This window comes from Panthera leo, chromosome D4, assembly GCF_018350215.1.
Source record: "Panthera leo isolate Ple1 chromosome D4, P.leo_Ple1_pat1.1, whole genome shotgun sequence".
NCBI lineage: Eukaryota > Metazoa > Chordata > Mammalia > Carnivora > Felidae > Panthera > Panthera leo.
The window spans coordinates 7,677,971-7,702,844 of NC_056691.1; the positions used below are offsets into that span (position 1 = coordinate 7,677,971).

The 24,874-nt window shown below is 45.3% G+C and overlaps 1 protein-coding gene across 6 annotated transcripts in view; it reads left to right on the forward strand.

The window, feature by feature from the left end:
- GLIS3 (GLIS family zinc finger 3) overlaps positions 1-24,874 on the forward strand; it is a 540,949-nt gene that overhangs the window by 456,033 nt on the left and 60,042 nt on the right. For all 6 annotated transcript variants that reach the window (XM_042913531.1, XM_042913532.1, XM_042913530.1 and 3 more), the window contains one exon: positions 20,629-20,773. In XM_042913531.1, coding sequence (XP_042769465.1) covers positions 20,629-20,773 — 145 coding nt within the window. The remainder of the gene's footprint in view (positions 1-20,628; positions 20,774-24,874) is intronic.

Sequence of the window (24,874 nt, forward strand, 5' to 3'; positions counted from 1 at the left end):
CTCGGTCTCTCTCTCTCTCTCTCTCTCAAAAATAAAACTAACCATCACACCCACAAACTAGGATCCTTTATGTTAAAATTTAAAGTTATTTTATTTGAAGGTAATATTAACCACATGAAAATGGGTAATGGCGAACCTCGACGTGTAATTTATATTAGTGCAAATTGAATGTTCTCTACGAAAACAGAAGGAAATTAATTATTTGATATACCTGGTCCCACCCCTTTGTGTTACACACTTGACTGTTCAAAGCAAATATGTTCATGCCAACTAATTTACAGAAACTGTGCTAAGAGGAAAAGATTATGATACTTCAAGCAAATAAGCAGATACTTTTAAAAAACATTTTGATTTATATATCTGAGAATTTACAAGATCGTACAAGTTTATCATAATATGCTAACTTTTTTTTTGTAACGTTTATTTTTGAGAGACAGAGACAGAGCACGAGCAGGGGAGGGGCAGAGAGAGAGAGGGAGACACAGAATCTGGAGCAGCTCCAGGCTCTGAGCTGTCCGCACAGAGCCCGACGCGGGGGCTCGAACCCACCAACTGTGAGATCATGACCCGAGCCGAAGTCATGATGCAACTGAGTCGGATGCTTCATTGACTGAGCCACCCAGGTGCCCCAATAATATGCTAACTTTTAAATCAGTCATTATTATCCTAATTTTATGTCATGTAATGCTTGTTAATACAGTGTGTTTATATCATTAAATGAAATAATGACAGTGACACTTAGCGTGGTGCCCGCCATATTATATATGCCAAGTAAAGGTTAGACATCACTGTTGGAATTACATCATGTTGTCTGTTAAGAGTTTCCAAGGGGCGCCTGGGTGGCTCAGTCAGTTAAGCGTCTGACCTCTGCTCAGGTCATGGTCTCCTGGTTCGTGAGTTCGAGCCCCGCGTCGGGCTCTGTGCTGACAGCTCAGCGCCTGGGGCCTGTTTCAGATTCTGAGTCTCCCTCTCTCTCTGCCCCTTCCCCGCTCTCACTGTCTCTCTGTCTCTCGCGCAAGAATAAATAAACATTAAAAAAAATTTTTTGTAAATAGTTTCCTAAGAGAGAAGACAGGTGATTGTTGCAGTTGTAGGAAGTTGGTTTTCTCTACTCCAGACTCCTCCATTAATGTATTTTTTCCCTCCAAGAGATTTTAGCTGTTTAAAAACCTTCCGTGGGAACTGCCGTGGGCATCAGTGAGAAGACACAAGCACAGGGCTAGCTGCAGCCCTCCACATAGACAGTCCACCCTGGGAGGAGGTGGCTCATGGCCACAGGGGTGGGAGTTGACCCCAGAGGGGCTGCCATCCCGAGCAAGACCAGCCTACCCTCCTGCATTGCTGCCGAGGAAACTGGCTCGTCTGAGTGGTGCCAGAAGGTGCGAGTCAGAAAATAGCACGAATCGTGCAAGGGGAGAGGAGATTTCTCCCTGCCCCCGCTGGCTCCGTGGGATTCCTGCGTGAGAAGTCACGGGAGTAGCAGACATTTGAACCCCCGGCTCGGCTCCCCTTGAGGGCCTCCTCGGGTGGAATCCAGTCTCCGTAATTCCCGTGCTTTCCTAGTGACCGGGGAAGTATCGATAGTAAAGGATCTCACTGCACCACACTTAATGCCTTGACCTTTCCGAGCCACGGTGTGTACATCATCTCCTTTTATTCCGTCCTTTTAGAGTCAGGATGCATTTTTTTTTTTTTATTGCTCCTTCTGCTCTCTTTAGTTGGTTTCTGAGAAGTGAGAAAGTTTAGAAGCAGAAAGGAAGCCAAGTACGATGCCCAAAGGTGCTGGTTTTCGTACACGCCGAAAGGCCTACGGAAATGTGCGGCAGAGTTAGTTAATACGGCCCAATGCAGAGCTGTCCGCTAAGTCTTGACATACTGTTTGCAGTCTTGGCATTCCACGAAACGTCTTGGCAAAAGATTATTCTCCACCACCCCCCACCCCAACCGACAGTCCGGAGCCCTCTTTATAAACGCTCGCAAAGTGTCATGTGACATCTTAAATGCTCACTGTTTCCGCTGTTGGTCGAGTACAGACTGACTCTTGAGTTAACTGTTAAAGGACTAAAGATAGTCATGGCCCCCGTGGGGCGGCTCTTTTAACCGGAATAGAAGGATGTTTTTCCTGAGTGGCTTTTCGGGGTGGGTGCTTGCTACACAGCCCCTCCGTGGGGCCAGCTGTGGGCACAGCTGTAGCCCATCAGAATTACAAGAGTTTTTAAATGTAATCACATCCTCCAGCTTGGGGAATCACATTTAGAAAGTCCCAGAAGATATTCATAAAGCCTCTTCATCTGAAGCTTTCTGACAACGAAGGCAATCTCTTTTTGTTGTCGTTGTTATTTAAAAAGTAATACGTCCAAACATTCTTTACATATGTGTATTTTTTTTTAGCTCAAAAACGTCCCTTCCTGGAACACCCACATGTGAGCTAGCCTGTCCTGCCTTCCCAGGATCCTTCTTTTCCATTAACGACCTCACTGGTGTATGCAGAGATTCTGCCTTAATATCACTGGTTCCCTGCGATTTTTTTTCTTATTACCCAGCTTCCAGGTCTTTTAGCACATGGATCGCATGCCTCTCTACCCTTTCCATGTTGTTCACGCCACAGACTCGTGTCAGCCAGGGTCGCCTGAGAGCTGCCTGCAGTGTCATTTATTGGCTGTTGAGGCAAGCATGGAGGTTGAAAAAGTTGACGAGGGAAGTGATGTTAACAGGCCTTATATGCCATGCTCAGATGTTTGAACATAGACCGTGGTCGGATCGAAGATAATTATGGTGGTAACGTGGGGGACGAATTAGGGATTTAGGGTGAAAGGAGACAAGGCAATTAGTTAGGTTGGCATATTTCCATTAATCAATATTCTTTAGATACAGCGGCTCTTCCAATTATGACTGCACCCAGCTGGGCTGTCTTCAGCTCCTGGATTCTCAGTCTTGTCCAAGATGCTATCACGAAGAGACTTTGCTAAATGTCCTGGTGAATTCTGCGCTCATTACATGTGCGGCTTTCACATAATGGCATCTAAAAAGGAAAGGAGGATTCTCTGGTTGTTCTCAATGTCCATCTCCTGGCTCCTGCTGACCGTTTTCTTTCTGAACTGCTCACCAACCGATGATTCTTTCTAGAATCTTTCACGCATGATTTCTAAGTGTTGTGGTAATGCGTGGCATTTCTAGGCTTTATCTCTTTTTTTGCCTTGTCGAAATTTGAGGTATGGATTTCTCTTTCTCCATTTTCTGGGCCTGACTCCTGGCACTTTCTCAAAGCGTTACTTTTATAGCTATATTCACAGGTGTTTTTGGCAGTAGGGTTTCCATAGCCTTAGAACTTTGTATTCCCTGACCAGCTAGGTGAGCTCTCTTGCCTCGTCCTCTCCTGTGCTAGGCTTCACTCCCCTCTCCCACCCTCCTTCCAGCAATTGTTTTTCTAATATTTCCCATTTGGCACCCTCCCCTATGGGAAATAGAAAAGCCAGGTAGTGGTGGGGCGCCTGGGTGGTTCAGTTCATTGAGTGCCCGACTCTAGATTTTGACTCAGGTCGTGATCCCAGGGTCATGAGATCAAGCTCCACATCAGGCTGTATGAACAGCCTGATTAATATTCTCTCTCTCCTTCTGTGTCCTCTGCTTTCTCTCTCTCTCTCTCTCTCTCTCTCTCTCTCTCTCTCTCTCCCTCTCAAATAAAAAGAAATTTTTGTAAAGCCAGGTCGTAGCACATAAATGTTGTCACAATGGCTTAACACTGGTGCATGTCTTCTCCTATTGTGGGGCCCCTCTGTTTTTATTCTTCTTACTCAGAAGTGTATAGGAAGGACCATTGCCATGAGAAACATTCCTTACTCAGTATTTGCAAGGACATCCCTGGGCTCTGAAAAGGGAAGGTCAGTGCGGAAGCCACTGGTAAAGAGAGAGCAGAGCACGTCAGACGAGAACCGGTGCATCACAGTAGTGCTCTGGGCTAACCTAGCGTACAAGCACTGGCCGAAGGAATTTGGGTAATACTTACCCACCGTGGCCTTTGGATAAATTGTATTTTGAGATGATAGTACAAAGGGCATCCTTGACATTTCCTCATTTGTACATAAGCGAATACAAAAATCAGATTTCATTTCTGTGTGCTCAGAGTAGCAATCAAAGGATCCATTCTCCTCCTCCCCCTCCCCCCCTCCTCTTCTTCTCCTCCTCCCTTCTCCTCCCCCTCCTCCTCTTCTTCTTTTTCTTCTTCTTCTTTAAATAATCTTGTTCTTTTCTATGGAAAAATATGTACAAGTTCCCACAGTCATAAAGACAGACCTATTAAGATTCTCTAAATCATGGCATAAATGAGCAGAGGAAGCTAACCCTTCGTCCCACCTAACGAGCCTCCCACGTCCGCCCCGATTGTGAGCCCCTTCCCCTATCAGGGTATTAGGAGTGAAATGGACCAGGATATTAACACAGTAAAACACTCACAAGCTCAACACCACTTCTGGCTTCTCGCCCATCACTGATGGACCATCACTGATGGACCATCACTGATGGAGGCTAGCTTCTCGACCATCACTGATAGCGGGAGGCGGCACGCTGGTGTTTCAAATATCCAGTAATGACATAAAAGATAGAATTACCCATTTTTATTTTCTCCCCTTAGGAAATAAGAGATGAAAGAAAAGGAAGAGAAATAATAACTCCCAAATACGTGTGTAGCACAGGTTACTGGGCATCTTTATGTCTGTTTACCTCGGTTCTTCACAGCAGTTGTCCAGCGTTAGTATAGGTATTAGTCTAATCCCATTTGAGAGATAAAGAAGGTTCAGAGAAGCTACGTGACTTTCCAAAGCACAGTGGGTCATCAGCTGGGATCTTCTGACTCTACCTCCAGTGCTCCTTGGACGCTACCGTTTCTACTGAGGGCTGTCTGATTTTCTACCCCGGGAGGTTTTGTAACTTGTCAGCAAGTTGTTGCGTGACGATCATTTGCGGAAGCTCTCTAGCAGCCTTGTGTTAGAAGGTGGTGGCGTGGCCCCTGACTGGGACCCTGCCCCTTGAGGGCCCCCACGTTTTGCATTGGCTTCCTTTCGGGGGCTGGGCCAGCCCTACTATCGAGGTGGGCATCCTTGAGCCCACACTAGTACCCATAAGGGTGCCAGCCCCCATTCTTCTCGTTCGGGGCTCTGTCCCACCCTCTACCTCATACGTGGGATCACACACGTGCCTTAATGAGCCCTGGGACACATGACTGTGGGATCATTCTGGAGCCCTACAGGCACCCCTAATTCCACTAGAGTGTCCTGGTGAGCAGGTGCCCAGTGTAACGTTTCTTTAGCTGAATCACTTGAGATTGGACCGCTAATGTGATGTAGACTGACTTGGAGTGACTCCCATTGATTATAAAAATATTCTGGGCAAAAGTATTTTGCACATCTAGGGATGGTTCTGTGCTTGTCAGGAGCTATCAAGTATCAAGGGTCTGAGATTTGACTCTAGGTGTGAGCTAATAAGTCAGCCTGCTGTAGTTTAATGGATGTTGGCCGAAGACACGAACCTCCTGGGTCAGAGACAAAAGGAGAGCTTATTACTCATAGCCATAGCAGTAGCCAGAGTACAATCATTTTCTCGTGCCACTTTCTTAAGTCCCAGTTCCCACAAGGTGACACAGAGAGGGCCAGGCAACACTGGCACTTTCAGTGGATCGTGTTACCAGAGGGAAATTCTGAGCTCAGGGAACCCAAATCCTTTCTAATGGATGAAAGCATGCTTGACATTTTGCTCAGGAGGAAGAGACTACCCCAGTCCGTTTTCCAAAGCTGTTTAGTATAGAAACGTCCTTTAAGAGGTAGTTCAGAAAGACAGCCAGTTCCTCTGCTCCCAACACGTGGAGAAACCTGAGATACTCATGGAGAATTGCCTCTGAAGGGTAGGTTCCTTCTGCCCCGTCTTGATCGCAAATGCACAAGAACAACAGACAGGAACCCCAGCCTGCCCTGGGATGACCCTAAGTCCTCAGGATTATCCCTAAATAAAATGGTTTCCAAAAGAAAAGACCAAAGCCAGGAAAGAAGGAACACGGGTGTTGGGAAAGACATGATTCTACCTTGTGGGTCTGCATTGAACTCTGACCATTTCCATCCAGGTTAGTTTCAGATTCTACAGTCCTGTCCATGGGCAGCACCATTTAGCTTATGGTATGATGTGGGAGCTACTCACCTTTGCTTAAAATTATCCATACCGCTAGCCTGTGTATTACGACGCTTAGAGTGGTCACCATGACACCGTTCTTTCCAGTTAGGGGATTGTCTCTGGAAGATCCCTATAAAATTTGCTTTTGTTGTATGGCAAAGGAAATGTATCAGTCCCTTTGTTCCCATTAATCTATTAATACGGCTTTAATTATGTGTTTTCAAGTAGCATCTATGTCTGTCCTCTGTGGATATTATGTGAGGAACGTGGAATCGGAGGAAGTGAGAAATGACGAGGGTATTTGGACCTCAGGGAGGTAGTTTCAGTAGGGTCTCTGGGGGGCAGAAGAATAGTTTGAAACTACTCGATATCAAGGCAGAGAAAAACCAAGCATCGGGGGGAAAAACAGATGGGGTGGTGTACTAGAAGTCATTCCACTTTATCCTGGAGTCTATCCTGCTATTGGGCTTTGAGAATAGATCTTAAAATGGAGTTTTACTTTTCCATCTCCTTAGTTTTCCTTGGCTTTTGAAAGGAATGTAGGCAGTATATTCTAAAACGAATGTCAGGGGAGTGTTTTCAAAGGAGCAACTCAAACGCAGTTGTGTTTGCTCACTTGTCAGTGTCACCCTCCCTTCTCGACACCCAGCTCTGCATCAGCTGTGTGCTCTATACGTGCAGACGCCTTCAGCCCCGGAGGCATATGTCGCTCGTGGCTGTCACCTCTTTGGCCACACTCCTGTGCAGATGCTGCCCCCCAAGCACGCCAGTGACTTCGGTTACAAAACAGCGATACGTACACGGATAGGCCTAACTTGACTTTGTGGCGGTGAACGCCTCAGCTTTTCATTTCCTGGCTGGTATTTGCGATGTGGAATTGCAACACCACATTTACGTGCATTTTTGCCTTTAAAACGTTCTGTGGTGTTGCAACATTGGAGGAATTCCCAGGGATCCTTAATCTCCCTACAAACGCTGGTCTGTAAAGTCAGGACCAACTCACCATCTCAGAGTAACCTTCTTGTGCCCCTGCCGCGTAATTCTGATTTCACACTGCATGTCTTCAGATTGTCCCCGTGCTGCCTTCCAGCTCAAGCTTCACTCTCAAGGATACCAATAAAGAGACAAAGGAAAAAAAAAAGATTCTTAAAAAATGTTAGCTTTTTCTCTCAAGAGCAATTGAACTTAAACTACTTTCCCTATTGTTTTCCGTGAAGTCTCATTTAAAATATTTTATTAATGCAAAGACGTGCATTCAGGGCTAAGGACCAGTGAACAGTAGCCATAGCAACCAGGAAGCCATTCGGGAGGAGCAAAAATGCAGTAAAGAGTAAGTGTTTTAATCCTTAACTTTAATCCCTTTACTTCCTGTTCTCAAAATGAAATATAAATCAGGCACCGTGGAGCGGTGATTTTTCTCTGAAAGGGATGTTGGCAAAAGAGGATTAGTAATGGACAGACGTGTTTAAGGAATTTAATCACACAATTTGTTGTCAAACTTTCGAGACCATGAGTGACCAGTTCCTTTGAGTGGCGTCAATGAGAACCAACAAAACATACTTTGAAACTGATGAGAGGGTTGGTGTAGGCGGCACCTCTGTTTGCTGTTATTGTCACGTCATTTTAGCCCATGGTAATGACTTGAGAAACCAAGGAATTTGCTTAGTCTCCCCCCACCCCACCCCACCCCCCCCCCCCCCGCAGTGGGGCGGTTGGAGACTGGGTGGGGGCGGGGGAAAGTGTCCTGTTGGTCAAATAGAGATATTCTTTTGATCTTCAAAACACTGGGGGAAAAGTAAGTCACCGATATGTCACATACTTCCTTTCCTTGATGTTTGATTGCTTTGGGAATTTTACGGAGGCGTGAGCTTTTCCATTGCCAACAGACTTTTGGGTTTCTGCTGAAAAGCCCAGGCTTTAGTTTTTGTGAACAGTAAAACAGAGTTCTTAGAAGAGGAGATAATTATTCTTTCTCAGCGTCTCGCGTTTTGTCTCTAAGATTTTCTTTTACATGGGGTACCACTGACTTGTTGATTTCTGACGAAATGAACATAACCTGATTTTCTGTCTTTAAAGTCAGACCCAAAACATGCCCCCGCCACTGGCTTCCGGTGTTGGTTGTTTGACTTCACAGCCCATCGGTTTTTCCTCATTCTACTCAGGAGAATTATTGGGGACTGCAGGAAGACATGTTTTTCGTGGCACTTTTCCTTCTCTCAGCATATACGGAGTAGTGCTTTGATGCCTCCGTTTCTAGTGGACTAAAAGTTACCAGTGCACAGCGCTCTTTGCAGAGATCTGAAGTAGCTGTAGCTTGTGCTAGCTTTCTGCAGTGTCAGAATGTGAAATTACTTCCAAGAATAGCATCTTCCCAAGGGGGCGCTCATCGTGAAGACAGATGTGAGAGTGTGTGAGAGTGGAGATAGACATGGCCGACCGCCGAGTTTGAAGCTCCTTGTAGACCTTGGGAACAAAAGTGTCCACGCTAAGGCCTCCAGATGACAGGACATGTGGGGAAGAGAAACGGCATCCGTGCTGTCTAGCTTAGAGGAGTGCGTGCAGCATTGGCAACGACCTGCTTCTAATCCCTCGTCTTGACCCAGTGTTCTTTCTCCCCGTTCTGTCAGAAGAAACAGGACTGATCTAGTCTAGGACAGAGCGTCTGAGATGGAACCCTTGCACCACGAGTCACTGCTGGCAGCCCTCGTCATCCCCCACCCCCTAGCTTCCCTTGGACTTAGTGTCTGTCTAGTCTGGATTTCTGGGACAGGGTTAATTTTTTGAGAGGAGATTGGAGCTCATTAGAGTTCATGGATGGTAAGCCGAAAGACCAAGTATTGTCGGTGTCCAAAGGAGGAACGGTACATTCTGAACATGGAAATCACTTTGGCGGGAGCTGCAGAGACTACAGGAAGCCTCTAGAAGACTCCACTTGCCGCCCAGGGTTTCACCCTAGAGAACTTCTCTGAACCAGGCCTTCTTTCTGATGACTCGAGAGAGCATCTTTTCCCCAAAGGAGCCAAAGGTCACATGATTCATGGATCACTCTAAGGCATACGGTCCTGGGACGAGAGAGGGGAAATTACTTTCAGTAAAATACTTCTCTGCATTGACAAAAATACACCATGGGTGAGCTCTTAGGTTGACGACATTACCTCAGGGGGAAAAAGACTCTGGAAGAATGTTAGGCTGTGTGGTGACCAGGGGAACCAGGGCCATGGCTGGTCACTCACTCAGCCAGATGTCAGAAGATAGAAGCTATTGTCCTGCCTGCGTAGGTGGTCACCAAGGGGGCTAGGGTGTATCTGGGGCCCACTCGGCTCAAAATTTCTGTTTTCTGCTTCCCAGATACGTGCTACGTGTCGAGTCTTTAAAAGCAAAGGTAGCAATTTGGATTTGTTCCCAGCCCTTCCAGATGAATGAGAGACAGGGAGGGAGATAGTAAGGAACTAGCATTTCCAATTGGAAAGACTGCTTGTTTGTACATTCCAAGAGGCAGTAGATAAAGAGGACTCATGTTATCTGGTGAAACCTGGCATGACCAGGGACTGAGCAGTATGAGGAAATAAACTTCCCAAGTGTCTATTTTTTTAACTTCTGTTAAGGTTTCGCTTGGCTACTTCCTGTTTTATTCTTAGTTGATCATCTCAGCGTGCTTAAACTGCTCCGCTCGTTTTCCCTTTGTATCTCGGGAAGACAGGATTTTATCTGTCTTTAGGGGCCGCTCTTAAGGATAAGCATGGATTAACGAATTCTTAGCACCTGTTAATTCATTTTTTGATTTGTTCATTGTTGACCCATCTCCCCAAACATTTACAGAGTCCCTTTCACGTGGAAAGAAGCACTATTTTAGCTTACATGAGCAAACAGACACGTTCTGTTTATAAGGAGCTTTTTGTCTTCTATGACACACACACACACACACACACACACACAATTTATAAATAAGTTACTATACAGTGTAGGAAACTACGAGTCCCATCAAGGGTGATAGAAATTGCCCTTGCCACTTGAGAATGAACAAGTGACTCTGGGATTGGAAGACCCGGGGACGCTTCAAGGAAGAGGGCCTCGGAGAGCACGCACGATGTGTTGCAGGTTGTAGAGTCTGGCGCGAAGGGGACTCCAGGTACAGGAGGCTCGTGGCCGGAGGTACAGTGGGAGACGTGGACGAGCGGTATGGAGGAGAGCGTCTGGGCTCCACGTGGCTCGCGGGCCTGGGGCATGGGCCACGAGGGCCAAGCGAGAGCCAGCCTGGCAGAGCCGACGGTCGGGGCTGTAGGTGACGCTTGGTGGAGGGACCCCACAGGGCTTTGCGGGTGGGGGCCTGGCACGGTCAGCACCGAGCTTGGGGAAATTAACCCGAGTGCGGAGCACGGCTCCGGTGGGAGAACGGACAGCAGGGCCTCTCCGTGCAAATGACAGCCTTCAACTGTTACAAGCAGGCATTTTAAAAATGGTCCAAAGACTGGTTGAAATCAGCTTTAAATCTTTTTCCGACAATTCATTTTAATGCAGTGAAAGGCGGGGTGGGGGGATGAGTTCTGCCGCTAGTCTCTCCCCACATTGGCTCAGCTGTAGCACAGGCAGGGGCTGTAGTCAGAAATCAATTCAAAGGGAGACAATACGGATGCGGTAAGACGGATGGGGGAAGTAATTGCTAGATAGCTGGCTGCTTTAATTAAACTTGGAGGACACTTGACTAGGAAGAAAAATGCTACACTTGGCTGGATGGGATAGCATGTGTGTGGCCACATTAGCGCACGGAGCCGCTGTCAGGGGGAGTCACGAAGCTGTGGGAGGGACAAGGTCTTCATCTTCAGGACCTCACAACCAGGCCCCGAAGGGTGAAGGAGGATGTTTTTTGGTGACCTGTGAAATTCCTAATTACTACTTCTCTAGTTGTCTTAAATACCCAATCCACCCTTCGGTCTCACGTTCTGCTTTTGCGATTTTCCTCCAAATGTAGTTTGAATCCACCTTAGACTGTGTCCATTTGCATATCGTTTTTCACTCAGAAAAAAAAAACAAAAAACCGTAAGATTCTCGGTGTCAGTTTTAGAATAATATTGACTTAGGAAGAAAATGGTGCTTTTACAAACGTAGCGATACAGAAAATCCAAGCTGCCTGCCTTTCTGATTTCAACATCCTCTCAAAGCTCGCCCCCACCTCTGCCCGGGATTTCTAGAGAGTACTACCGACCTTATAAGTGCGACATGTAGAGGTAGAAATCCCCCCTCCACCCCCCACCAGGGTTCTGGAAAGGTCTTGTTGGTTTTGATTTCTAATTTACTTTAGACTTTTCCAAGAGAATGAAAGCTAGCTGTATTCTTCTGAGATAGAATAATTTCAGGGTGATATTTGTGCATGAAAACTACGCTAACATCTCGATCCAGATACCGCGTGGCCCCAGACTCTATCTTCTGAAGATAAACGAGACCCCAGGGAATCCCTCCCGACAACCGTAATAGCTTCTAGTGAGGAAAAGAAAGTTAACTATGTGTTACGCGAGCCACTTTCCGTGGGTCACCTCATGTCATACTGTAATAACCCCACATAGAGTTGGTGTTCTCACACCCATTCTGCAGAGGATGCTACTGAAGCCTTTTGAGGTGACACATTGTGCCAAAGGCCTCACATCAGTAGGTGGGGGAACTGAACTTTGAAGTTGTGAATTTGAATTTGAATTCGAATTTGATCCATATGACCCCCATATGATACAAAAAGACAGAGAGGGAAATACCTAAAACAATAGGAGAAAAAGAAAAATAAAATACATGTTAAACAGTGCTGTTGTGCTTCCACGCTGGATATTAATGGAAAAAGAAACAGTAGAAATTATTGAATGCTCTAAACCATGTGTTAGTGAAATACTTATCTCATGATACCTACCACCAACAACCTTGTAAATTATGTGGCATTAGCCACGTCTTACAGAGAAAACCGAGCTAAAGAGATGTGAAACAACTTGTTTATTGTTGTCTAACATTTCATAAGTAAGGATACGGAAGCTCAAACCCAGGTATTCTGGGTCCAGAGCCTACACTCTTACCTTTCATGATCTGTATCACAGATAAGCTGTTGTGTAAGTGGCTGTTAATGGCTTCATGTCAGTAGGGCATGTGCTATTTTTCAGAGATAACTCCCTCTGGGACTGAGCTTTAACATCAATTCTGGTGCCAGCGAATACTTTGATCCCGTTTGCAAATGGCACTGAAGTAGGAAATGAAGCAGCCAGCTGAGCGACAGAATCACGTAGTATACAGCCGAGAGATCCTGTCCCCCCCTCCCCCCCAATGACAACAGGGCTTTGAAGAGTCAGCTTCTGAATATAAAGGACCCCCAGAAATACAGAGCTTCCCATGTGAGAAAAGACGTCGGGATTTTACTTAGTAGCAAGTTTTATCTGAGCCATTCTCTCAACTCCACAAGGACACCGAGCTGAGTTATCTTGTACACTCCTTTATCTGCTAGACCTGTCATAGTTTTGGACGCATGGTAAGGGCTCGGTAAATGTGCCGAATGAATGAATGAGAGAGAGAGAGTGTGTCTAACGTGGAGTTTTGAAAGCTACTGATTCTTCTAGGCTGCAAGGATAAAAGTGGAGAGTCGAGAACACGGGATGTGTTTGTCCTGGTCAGACAGCTAGTTCAGTCCATCAGTACTGGGATGTCATTTACACGTTTGCACGTCCAGTTAGGTCTGGTGGTGAGAGTAAGTGGGGTGATGAGTGGAATAATCCACTGTGTGGGAGAGCAGGGACTGACATTTTAGGTAAGTGACTTCTGTGAGTCAGGCATTAAGTCCTCTCTGAATCTACAACTGACACAGCTCAGTGCTATCAGCCTGATTTTATAGAAGGGAAACTACACTCAGGCTAGTGAATATACCTGCCCAGGACCCCACAGTAGCTGAACCACGGTTTGCTAAACTGAAACACCCGAACTCCTCCTGCGTACGTATTCTCTTACCTGTATAAAATCTATAGACGTTCAGACACACTAAACCACGGCCCCTCTCAGGGCTGAAATTCTGTGATAACTGCAGCATTTCGAGGCTTCTCAAATATTCACAGAGCCATAAAGCAGACAGTGAGCCAAGTGACTCCGTGAGGTCTGCGGGAGAAGGGGAGAGGTGAGCCCCTGTGAGTGGGAATCGCGGTGAGACAGATCACGGTTCCATGGGAGGCAAAACTTTCTAATGATCAGACCCGTTGAACCCAAGTTGTAGGGAAATGAGTTGTCAGAGGCATTTAGACAAAGGCCAGGCTGCCACCGTGCTGTGCAGTGTTGTCACCGGGCACTTCGATACCATGCATTGAAATTTAAATTACTTAAAATTAAGTTAAATCACCTTAAAATTTGGTTCCTCGGTTGCACGAACCACATTTCAAGTGCCCATTACTCACATGTGACTAGTGGCTACTTATTAGGACAGAGCTGAACTTCCATTATGGAAGCAAGCTCTCCTGGACAGCACAGTCACAGAGCAGATGCATAGGAAGATTGGACCCTGGTTCCTTTTTACTCTGAAATTCTATTTCTGTGAATAGTTTCCCTCAACCACCATTTTTGACTGAATAACCAGTAGTATTCTTGTATCTATACTGGGACAGATTTTTTACGTCGCTTACAAAGTGTATGTATTCGGATATTTCGGCATGTTCGTTAATCAGCCGTGGACAAAATTTGGGGCCTTTGGTGTCACTGCTAAGTAAATAGGTTACAGAAATTCAGGTGCCTGACTGGCCAATACCTCATGTTCCCAAAGAGGTTTCTTCCAGTTCTGTTTTTCTAAGTCTTCACTATCATTTCTTTTGCTTTTGTAAATTGGTCACTCCCGAAGGAAACGAATTTGATAGCAGATTGTTGGAGATTAATTACCTGTGATAGGCCAAAGCCACTTCATAAATGTCAGTGCTGAGGAATCCCCTAGAGAGAGAGTTTTTAGATTCAACTGGAAATTAATTGTAATTAATATAATAGGTTAATTCGTTGTAATTATTTTTAAGGCTTTTGGCAATGAGTTAATTCCCCAAGATCCACATTGCTCAAAGCGTCATAGAGAATGCTTGATGAGAATGTTCTGGTACTAAACCTTAACCCTCTGGAAAAATAATCCTACTTGTCTTTCCTTCTGGCTGAGTTTCTTCAGAAACATATTTTGGTGGCATTTGATTTCTGGAGAACAAAGGAATCCCTATAAGGTGATGCATAAACATGCATAGCCCAGATAGACTGTGCTCATTGGAGAACAGGAAAACAAAAGGCCTTTGATTGTGCCTCGTTTTCTTTGGAAGTATGTCTCGCTTGAGACCAACAGAATGCCTTTGCTCTTGGAATAAAATGTAATGGAACTGAAAATTGGAGAATCTGGGCCTTTTTCCCTTTCCTAATTATTTCCACTTGACTCACTTAATCTTGGACGATTATTCAATCATATCTGAAATGAGAAAATGACGGGAGTAGAATTTCCGTCTCTTGTTTCGAGAGCTTATAAACATTAACAGAATAGTCTTGAACAAAAAACAAATACAAATCACAATTGACGGTGCCTTGTTTTTATATATTAGGAAAAATCCCTGCATTGTTAGGGAAGCAGCTCAAGTTTCCAAATGTAGGAACCTTGTCAAGCCTTGATGGGTGATTTCATTATTAACGTTGAAAAACTATCATTTGGAACAAATATTTCATAATGGGAGATTGCACAGAAGCTAAGGAGCCAATTTGTTTACTTGCACCTGGATAAGCTGAGAAACTAAGCCCTAAAATGGGTCGTTGAAGATGAGGATCATTAATACTCCAAGACTCACAGATTGGTTTCTGAGACGCGGAGATGTCTCCTTTCTTCCTAGTATGTCCACGAGCCTTTCTCCATGAAGAGAAAGACGCATGCATTCCTAAAAGTCACTAAGAGCCGGATCAGGACTCCATCTGCAATAATAATACTTCCCGACAATCAGCACTGTCTAAAGTTGAAGCTTCCTGCCAAGATGACGTAAGTTGCCCACTACCGTAAGGAGTCAAGCCGAGTCTGAGAGCCCCTTAGCCAGGTTGCAGTGGGAAGTCACGCATAAGACGAAGGTTTGGCCCCAGGGACACATGAGGCACCTTGGATGCTGAGTATTCTTGTAAATTAGACCCCCTGGTCATACTTTTAGCCTTATGGTAAAGGCCCAGAACACCCCACTTTCAGTAATCATCAGTTTACCATACCCCCAGGGTGTGGGCAGAGCAAACACTGGAGAGGAGGAAAAGGTGTGCATCTGAACCTCTTTCAGTGCTGCTGATGGGCTGGTGCATTCCTGAACCAAATCAGATGAATTTGGGGGTGTCTACTAAGTTGGGTGCTCCTGGAAGCAGACTGTGGGCCAAGGGCTGGGGTGCATGAGTTCTTAAAGGAGTGCTCCCAGGAGAACCTGGGACAGGGATGGGGAAGGGAAAGGGGCTAGGCAGGAGCTCTAGAGCCCCATAGGGGGTTCTGGAGCACAAATTATGCCTCAAAGTTTGCCCCGCTGAGAGACAAAGGAGCACACGTCAGCCATTCATATGTGTGTTTGGGGTGGGGAGTGGTCTGCCAGCTGTTGGCCGGAAAGTACACGGAGACCAGGGGAAGGGGACATCAAAACTGGGGCAGGGGGTCAGCACAGGGCTAATCAAAGGGATCAGGGGGCGGGATGGATGTGGGCCAAACATCATCAGCCTTTCTGCTACAGTTACGATCATCTGTGTCTTTCCAGATCCTCCAGCATTAGGGGTAACTGAGACATGGCCACATCGTATTTTCTAGACACACGCACACACCACTAGAGATCATAACCTCCTTTAGACGAAGCGTTGTGTCTCGTTCTTACAGACCTAGTCCTCACCGAATGGTCTGCCCCGACGCCGGCTGTAGAGTTTCCAAAGTGTAAAAGGGCAGCCAGTCAGCCAGGTCCTCACGGACTTCGTAACACAATTGTGCAGATGGAAGTCGTAACAGGAAACAAAGCCCCAAACACATGTCCAGTCGCAGGATTGTTGAAAGCAGGTCCCGCAGCTGTCCCTGTACCATGGGAGGCAGTGTGGGCCGGCCTGGTCGTGAGAGGCTTCCTTCAGGCAGCTAGCCGGAAACCGGGGCTTGGAGAAGTTACACTGGGGGGAGGAAGGCCAGGCAGGAGGAGGGAGCAGCCATGATAGATGGGCTATTTGCAGACAGCAAGGCCGTGCTCTGCCTACTTCTCTCCTTCTAGAACTCTCTTCCCCTTGATAGGCACTTAGCTCATTTCCCCAGCTCCTTCAGACTCGAATATATCTTCCCAGTGAGGCTACAGTCCCCCTACATTCCCATTCCGGCCCAGTGCAGCTGCCCTTACCCTTTTCTCGTTTTTTCTATAGCAGATGCCACCTTCTGTTCGATTTACTTATCTGGTTAGTTTATTTACCATTCACTGCCTCCAGAATGGGGACTCCTCAGGAGGCCTGTTTGTCTGCTTCGATTGCTGATGTACGTCAGGCCACTAGAATGGTGCCTGGCGTGTGGTTGAGGCCCAAGAAATATTTTTCCAGCGAATGAACGAGAAAGATCAAGACAGGCAGTGGCACTCTGGAACTAAGGGGTGTTGGTTAGGGCAACGGAGTTGAACGACTCCAGGAGTGCCTTTCACATTCTGTGACGTAAATAGAGGTCCCTTGGTTATGAGACACAGCAGGCCTTTAAAGTAGACGAATTGATGATTAGTGGGTCACATTCTACTTCTTTCTGTAAAGATCAATAAAGTTTCCATAAAGGACAAGTTCTTTGCTATCTCCTAATGATAGGTGATTAGACTGTAATGAAAAATTTTCTTAACTTTTTTTTTTTTTACTCCCGTGAAAGAAGATAAAAATCCGAATTGTGTTTAAGACCCACACCTCATGTAACCATTGCTTGTTACGTGGTCTCAAGGGAGACATAATAAGCAGCCGTCACGTGAGGCGTGGGTCTTAAAGACAATTCGGGTTTTAGGATTCCTTATTTCTACAACTCATTTCCTCTTCCCTTAAACAGAAAGGTCTCAGCTCCGCGCATCAGGATTTGTAGACACCAATGGTTGTGAAAGCCTGGTCCCTAGACCAACAGCGTCATCACCACCTGGGGACTTGTTATAAATGTACCCCAGACCTAATACGTCAACAGCTCTATGGTGGGGCCTACAGGTGGTTCTCACACACGCCCAGATTGGAGAACCATAGTTAGACATCATCCCTCATTGGAGAATCTCTTTCTATCTTCTTTATGTTCCTGGCAACTAAGAAGATGCTGAAATATACATTGTGTAATTTGTCTTATATAAATAGTTGGGTTTCTTACTCCGAATATAAAACTTTTATATAGAATGACAGCCCTCCCAGGAGCTCGTGCTATACCCCCCTGCCTCACCCATTAGATAATCCCTGGACTAGAGAACGTTTAAGAGCCTTAAATAATCCAGAAGGGAGAGAATAATACTAACCTTACGTATCGTTGCTGCGTTTCTATGCATGTGGTCTTCCTTTGGAAATTACACATAAGTTCCTCAAGGCTTGTTCAATTTAAGAAGCACTTTCTAGAACCATGCCTAATCCCAGAGAAAACCAAATTAACTCTCCCCACAAAGTCATGCAGAATTACACTCTTAGCAACCATGAGTATGTGTTGAAGCTAAGGAAGAGTTGCCTGCTTTGACTCCGGGAGTGTCCATGGCCATGAAATTTTTTGGAAAGACCGAATTGGTAGCGATAACTACAAAACCCTAGAGTAATAGAAAGCAGAGAGATGTTCATGTCTATGCTTCATAGAACATGTGGGCCCCAGATCACGTTGTAATGATGAAATGTAAATTAAAAGTGATCACCAGAACTCATTCGAAGCCTGGATTTTTTTCCAGTTTTTCTTATGCAGCATGTGTTAGGTTAGTACCAAAATAACAAACATACCTTCCAAAAGCCCTAAGAGGGTTAGCCACTAATTCAGATGGTCTTGGTCAGAGATTCCAATGTGGCAAAGCTGAGGAAATTATAATGTAATTATGTCTTGTTCACTACATGTGTTAAATGCTCTTTCTCTGTACTTGGGGTCACTATGCCATTTGTATATTCTTGGACTAAGACCTGGACATATGTTTGTCTCTTTATGAAGCTTGCTGAGGTCCAAGGAATGCTGAAGTTACTGCCTAGCGACTTACTGATGTTTTGTGTGCGTGTCTGGTTTTCTTTCTGATCAGAGTAGTAGTTAACCAGCTCTCCAGATGAAAAAGGCCCAGTTTGTAGCATTTGCCAATTTCCATGGTGTAAATATTCTCAACCTGACCAAGTTCAAGCTCAAAGTTTGACATCATTGCCTGGACGGTTTGGGAAAGATACACACGAACAGCTCTCTTAGATGGGTGCAAGCCAGTTCTAACTCATCATCGGAATGTAGAAAACTTGGAAAGCGGAGGAAAGGATTAAACAAACAAACAAAACAGAGGAGGGGCGCCTGTGTGGCTCAGTCAGTTAAACTTTATTATTTAGTTATTTTTGAGAGAGAGAGGGAGAGTGCAAGCAGGGGAGGGGCAGAGAGAGAGAGAGAGAGAGGGAGAGGGAGAGGGAGACACAGAATCTGAAGCAGGCTCTAGGCTCTGAGCTATCAGCACAGAGCCCACAGCGAGGCTTGAACTCACGAATGGCAAGATCATGATCTGAGCCAGTCAGACGCTTAACCGACTGAGCTACCCAGGCACCCCGGTAGTTCTCCTTTTTAAAATGTTTTCTTCCTATCAAGGGCTGCGCAGTGAGGCAATCTCTGTATGCTTCCTGCCCCACTCATTAGGTAATTTCTGGACTAGAGAATGTTTAAGAGCCTTAAATGATCTGGAAGGCCCTTTCCTGCTCTAGTAAACATATCCCGTCTCTCCCCACTTATGTTCCTGGTTCTGTCTTGTTTCCCTTCTCCAAGACCCAAGCTGGTGCCGCCCCGGTCTCACTCTTCTCTGATGATCCAGGCACCCCAGGGCCGGTGGGTTCTTCCCTGACGTATCTTCAGGGCTCAGTCCCTCCCCCTTTCCCAGGCTCCTTTCTAGAGCCCTCTCCAAGAGGCTGTCTACCTAAGGTCGCTGTCCTTCCTATCCGCAGTCTCCCTTCTCTGTATATTGGTCTTCCCCAGCAGCAGTGCCCCCTGACATCATGGATTTTCCGGGTTCACTCTAGAGGAGAAGCTCCATACCAGTATTCCCAGAGCCTAGAGGAGCAGCTGACACTCGATAAATACTTGTTGGCTGAGTTAGTGTACTCCAACCCTAGATCTGAAGGTTTAGTTCTGTCTTGATAAAGGCAAAATGAATTCATATGCTCTCTTTAAACACGGAAGATGCTATTCTCAGTATATGTAACAAATATAGTTCTATATTTTTAAGGTTTTATGTCTTTATAGAAGCAGAGGTTTGTATGTTTCCTGTAGCTAAACTTCTCGTTGTGATTTTTCCCCATTCAAATTACACTCCCAGAATTCTTTTTCATAAAGAGATCAGATAATTTTTCACCTATTCTTTAGTCTTAGATTTTTTTGCCTTTATTTAAAAAAAATTTTTTTTAATGTTTATTTTTGAGAGCGAGAGACAGAGTGTGAGCATGGGAAGGGCAGAGAAAGGAAGACACAGAATTCAAAGCAGGCTCCAGGCTCTGAACTGTCAGCACAGAGCCTCACATGGGGCTCAAACTCACAAACTGTGAGATCATGACCTGAGCCGAAGTCAGAGGCTTAATCGACTGAGCCACCCAGGCATCCCTGCCTTTTTTTTTTTTTAAACATATAACTCTTTAATATGTAAAGAAGTATTTTGCTATTATGATTAAATGAAGATCTAAATTGTGGTGCCATATTTGTGTGTGTGTGTGCGCGCGTGTGTGTGTGCGTGCATGTGCAACTGACTGTTGGGTTTTTATTGCTGCTAATGACGTTAGTTTTCCTTTGAATCGTGCTCCATAATATTTTAAAATTTAACCTATGTATTTTCTTCTCATGTAAAATCTGTAGGCACCAAATTTCAATGGGCGTTTCTCAGTTATTTCTGAGATATTTTCTTGGTCATACCTCTTTATTTTAAAAGCACCTTCCAATCTGGACCAAATATACTTGAGTCTGTTTTTGTTATCACTACAAGTTCTGATAAGATACAGACCAAATAAACGGAAATATAATTGGAAGCTGGGTTCCCAGAAGTAGAAACACATCAAAGACCGAAGTCAAATCTGCCTCTAAGCTGCGTACTTTTCCGGAATCACCTGCCAGGTGTTATCAGCCCTGGAGAAGTCACCATCCTATTGACTCTCTGTTAAGCCCAATGGCTGACCCACGGTTGTTGCTATTTAATAAATATATGTGTGCTGAATTGCATCGCATCGAACCTTAGGGCACGATGCCTTTGCGGGGAAGTGTTCCAAGGAACGGCTTTCCTTTCTCATCTGTCTTCTGTTTTCTCCTTCTCCTAGTTGCGGTCCAGCACAGAGCTACATCCCGACCTGCTCACGGATTGCCTCACCGTGCAGCCCCTGCCCTCGGCCACTTCCCCGCGAGATGCCGCTGCCGACAGTGCGGTGGGACGCTCCCCGGGGCCCGGGCCTGACCTCTATCCAGGTAACCAGGGCCAGCCGAGGCCACGGCCACTGTCCTCCCCCAGGCCCTTCCCTCTGGTTGAAGGGAATGCTCACATGAGAAGAATTCTCCTAAGATCATCTGTATTTTGCCTTATCCAGGGGCTCCACGTTGCCCCCCACCCCTGCTCCCCATCTGATTCCTGAGCTGAGCTGGCAGCAGGCTGTTTCTTCTCATAAAGAAACACAGTAAAATAATGCATTAGCTCTTTTAGTTCTGGACATCTGCCAAAAGTCCAGGGCACCCAGCTCTCCCAGGTATCTTAAATTTATTAACTTGACTTAGACCCAAAGGAAAAGTGCCCCCCCCCGCCGCCCCCCCCCCCCCCCCCCCCCCCCCAGCTGTAAGCAAGTAACAGGCTCCATGTGGATTTCTTAATGGAACAGTTATTGTCATGTTTGCATTTCAAAAGGAAGCCCCAGGTCTCTAAGAAGAATTTCACATCAGTAAGCCGCCCTTTAAGAATGGTTTGTGGACCACTGGGATGGCGGTGGGGGGGGGGGGGTGGGATGAGACGGCCCTCCCAGCCTGGCGTCCTTCTGCCTGGGTTTGAATGATAGCTGACTCCATATTTGGAAACTTTCATCTACTAAGGAAAAATAAGAAAGGATTAATATGCAATAAGGAAGTTATTTGTTTCCGTTTACTTTGTTTGCCTGGATTTTTGTGCATTTTCCACTCTCTGTAATGATGATGTACCTGTGCAAACTAATTGGTTGCCATCCCTCACACGTGGAAAGCCCTTGCTGTCATGCTATGAATATGAAAGCGAAAGTTCCCCCAGTCCCACCTTCCAGACAATGGGGATTTTCTATTATCTGTGGATCACAAGTCCCACAGCCACCCCCATCTGATTCTGGAGCCAGGCTTTGGCAGAAAACTGGGGTTTTTTTCTTTTTGAAAGTACTCATAAGCCATAAAGAATTAAGAACTTACTGATGCATGACTGTAGGCTAGGAAAAGCCATGTTTGTAGGACTTTTTCTTAACTGGATAGTTCTCAGTTGATCCAAATTCAGGGCAAAGGGCGTTACGCAAATACTTGGAGAGGGTCCGTCATCAGGACATTCTTAATGTTGTCCCATTGTTGGTGGCCCTTTATCAGCTGCTCTGGGTACTTTCTCTTAGAGAAAACAAAGCCTCTGCTATTTGAGACCCTAGGAGATCTGAGGGGCAGACCCAGTCTTACAGACGTTTCGGCTACAGGTACCTAGAAACACATGAAATACACCAGAGTACAGTGTTATCAACTCATATAAATATTTTGTGTTAGATATATACATGAGAAAGCGTGACTCGTTTTTGTTTGCACATATGTCTGTTTGATTTGCCAAATATTTGATATAGGAACATTTATTCTAGCACATTAAATTAGCAACCAGTTTATGACAGGCTACATAGCAATTCCTAGTCCCTCAGTCCATAAATCCATGACCTTCGTAAAGACCTGGGACCCCATAGTTAAGAGTGGAAGCCAACCAGAATCGATTGAAAAGCGGGCCCAGCACCCACTATAGAGAGTTGATGGTAATGGGCTAGTCTCACTGCATTTAACTTGGAAATGGGTTTGGGAAGCCATGATATCTCTATCTTTGGAAAACAATAGTACCTTTGCCCTGTGTGTCATCTAGGATATGGCTCACTTTCCAAACGGAGGAGGCACGTTTGTCTTGATGTGTGTTTTGTATGTCTGGGAGTGTGGTTAAAGTTGTTTTTTTTTTAAAGATTTGTGTTGAACCAGCTTCGTCACTCCAGACAGATTTCCTTTTTTTTTTTTTTCTTCCTCCTGACACTTTTCCGTGTGTGGTCTTCAAAACGATTATGAGCTCCCAGCTTTGAGCCTCCAGCCGTGGCAGGCAAGCTTCCGTGATGGGCATAGGAACCCGAGCTGCCATAGTATCAACAGAGCATCTTCTGTTGACTTGAATTTTCTGTGACTCTGGAGACGTTTGGAACAGGCAGGTGACCATCCGGCTTGAACCGTGTTCTTGGAATTTTGCTCCTGGAGTTAGTGCACTGCCGTGAAAGTTCATGCCCCCTCCTTCTCCCTTCATGCCTGTGTCCCTCGGGTCCTACTTTACTTCCTTTGTTCTTGCTCTTTTGAAAAATTGATGAAGTCTTCTGTTTTGCTGAATACACAGCAAACCCAGAGCAGAACAAAGCAGGAGGGAAAACCACACAAGGAAAATGTTAAACCTTCCTGAAAAAAAGTGCTAGAAATGCACGTGCCAGGAGTGCATGTTCCTACCAGTTTCAAACCTGTACTACAGATCTGTGGAAAGAAGCCAAACAGTGAAAAATGCCAAAGGAAACTGAAGCTGTTCATCGATTTGTTTAGCGTAAACTCCTAAGTTTGAAGGGAATTTGACAAAGATAAAGACTTGGCTAAATGGTGAAAGCCCTCGGAGCCCTTCCTTTTACGTTCTGTTACACAAAGTCGAGGAAATATTTGTTTAATGATTGTTAAGCACTTACAATTCCAAGTGCTAGTAAAGTGATGTATCAGAAAAATATTTTGAGGGAAACCTGTTGAATACGTATGGATGTAGGATCAGAAGCAGTTCAGCAGTGAGCACCAGGATTTTCTAGAAGCCATAAGACTGAGGACTCAGTTTGCAGAAGTCATGATTTGGAAATGGACCTTTGTACTGGCTTAGTAAACAACCATCTGTGAGATTCCGAGAGGGATGGTTTGCAGAGCACTAAGAACAGGAAAGGTGGCAGTTCTCACACCTGCAAATCTTACAAGTCTCCTAACATGTTGGCTTCCCTTATTGAGACAGCGTTTCCAGAGAATGTGATTGGAAAGGATTTCCAGAAAAGGCTTTTATTTCCGTGGAAGGAAATAGCGTTCCAGGTTCAAGCAGCCAAAATATTGCTTGAGTTCACGCTGAGGACTACTTTCAATTGAGGTGTTTACTTGCCTACTATCCTGAAAATCCCGGGGTCCCTAGACCCGATCCTGAGCCAACCTGAGAGCAATCTTGTGACCTAATGGGAAGGCCGGGACAGTGATGAGCAATTCTCAAGGATGGCTCCCTCACCTCTTCTGCCCTGTTGTTCAGAAGTTCTGTGCCCTAGATATCTAGATAATGCTTCAGGCTAGCCTATACTTTTAGGTAATTTAGCTGATAATCTGAGGGAGAAGTATTTCACAGCCAGTAGATCAAGGGGTGACTGCCACTTCCAAGGCTTAATGCCTGTGAAGAAGGTCTTGTCAGCTTCCTCGATGAACTCATGAAGCAGAGGAATGCATGAATAACGAGTCTGCAGCACCATGGACAGCCTGGACCACTGCCTGCTCTTGGTTGAGAGTCTGTTCACTAACAAAGCATGCTGTATGGCGGGTGATCTGTACCATAGGTGGTCACCAAGCTTATGGCTCCTTCCAGATCGAAACTGTACTACAGATTCAATAAAACGCGGTCTTTGCCGATGGCCTGAGCCATAAAGACACCATAGAGGCCGGTGTGGTTGAGGTGTTTGAGTCCCATGGAAATCACCCGTCAAGTGAGGAACTAATACACCTAGAACAAGGAAATATGCAAGAATGGTGGGATTTTATTGGTACCACTAATACTGAGATATAAAATGATCATGTTTTGGAACTTGAAAGTTCTTTTGAAGTTTTAAAATTTTGAATGTAACGTTAGATTTTTTAGGAGGATATAGAAGTGTGATGCTCAGATATTATAGGGAATTATTGAAGGAAAAATAGGCTTATTTTAGGGCAGGAATTTTGAAGTCCTATATTGTCATTCCCTTCCCCTCACCCTTATTATGGGGAAATGAAGCCTTCCCGCTCACAATATCACCACATTTTGTAATAAATAGCACCATATGAAATCCATGCAGGATTTAACATACTTCATGAAATGGTTAATGTTGTATTTTAATGTAATTTTAGGGTATATGTTTTAATACCTTTTCTGTATTCTTAGGTTGAATATATTTGCTATCTCAGGACAGCTTACAGAATTGTAGGGGCTAGAAATATTTTTATAGGAAAGTGCCTCGTACAGTCTACTCTCAAAAAGTGGTTGTTAACTTAGGGACTTTATTAGAAGTTCTAAACTGACACACG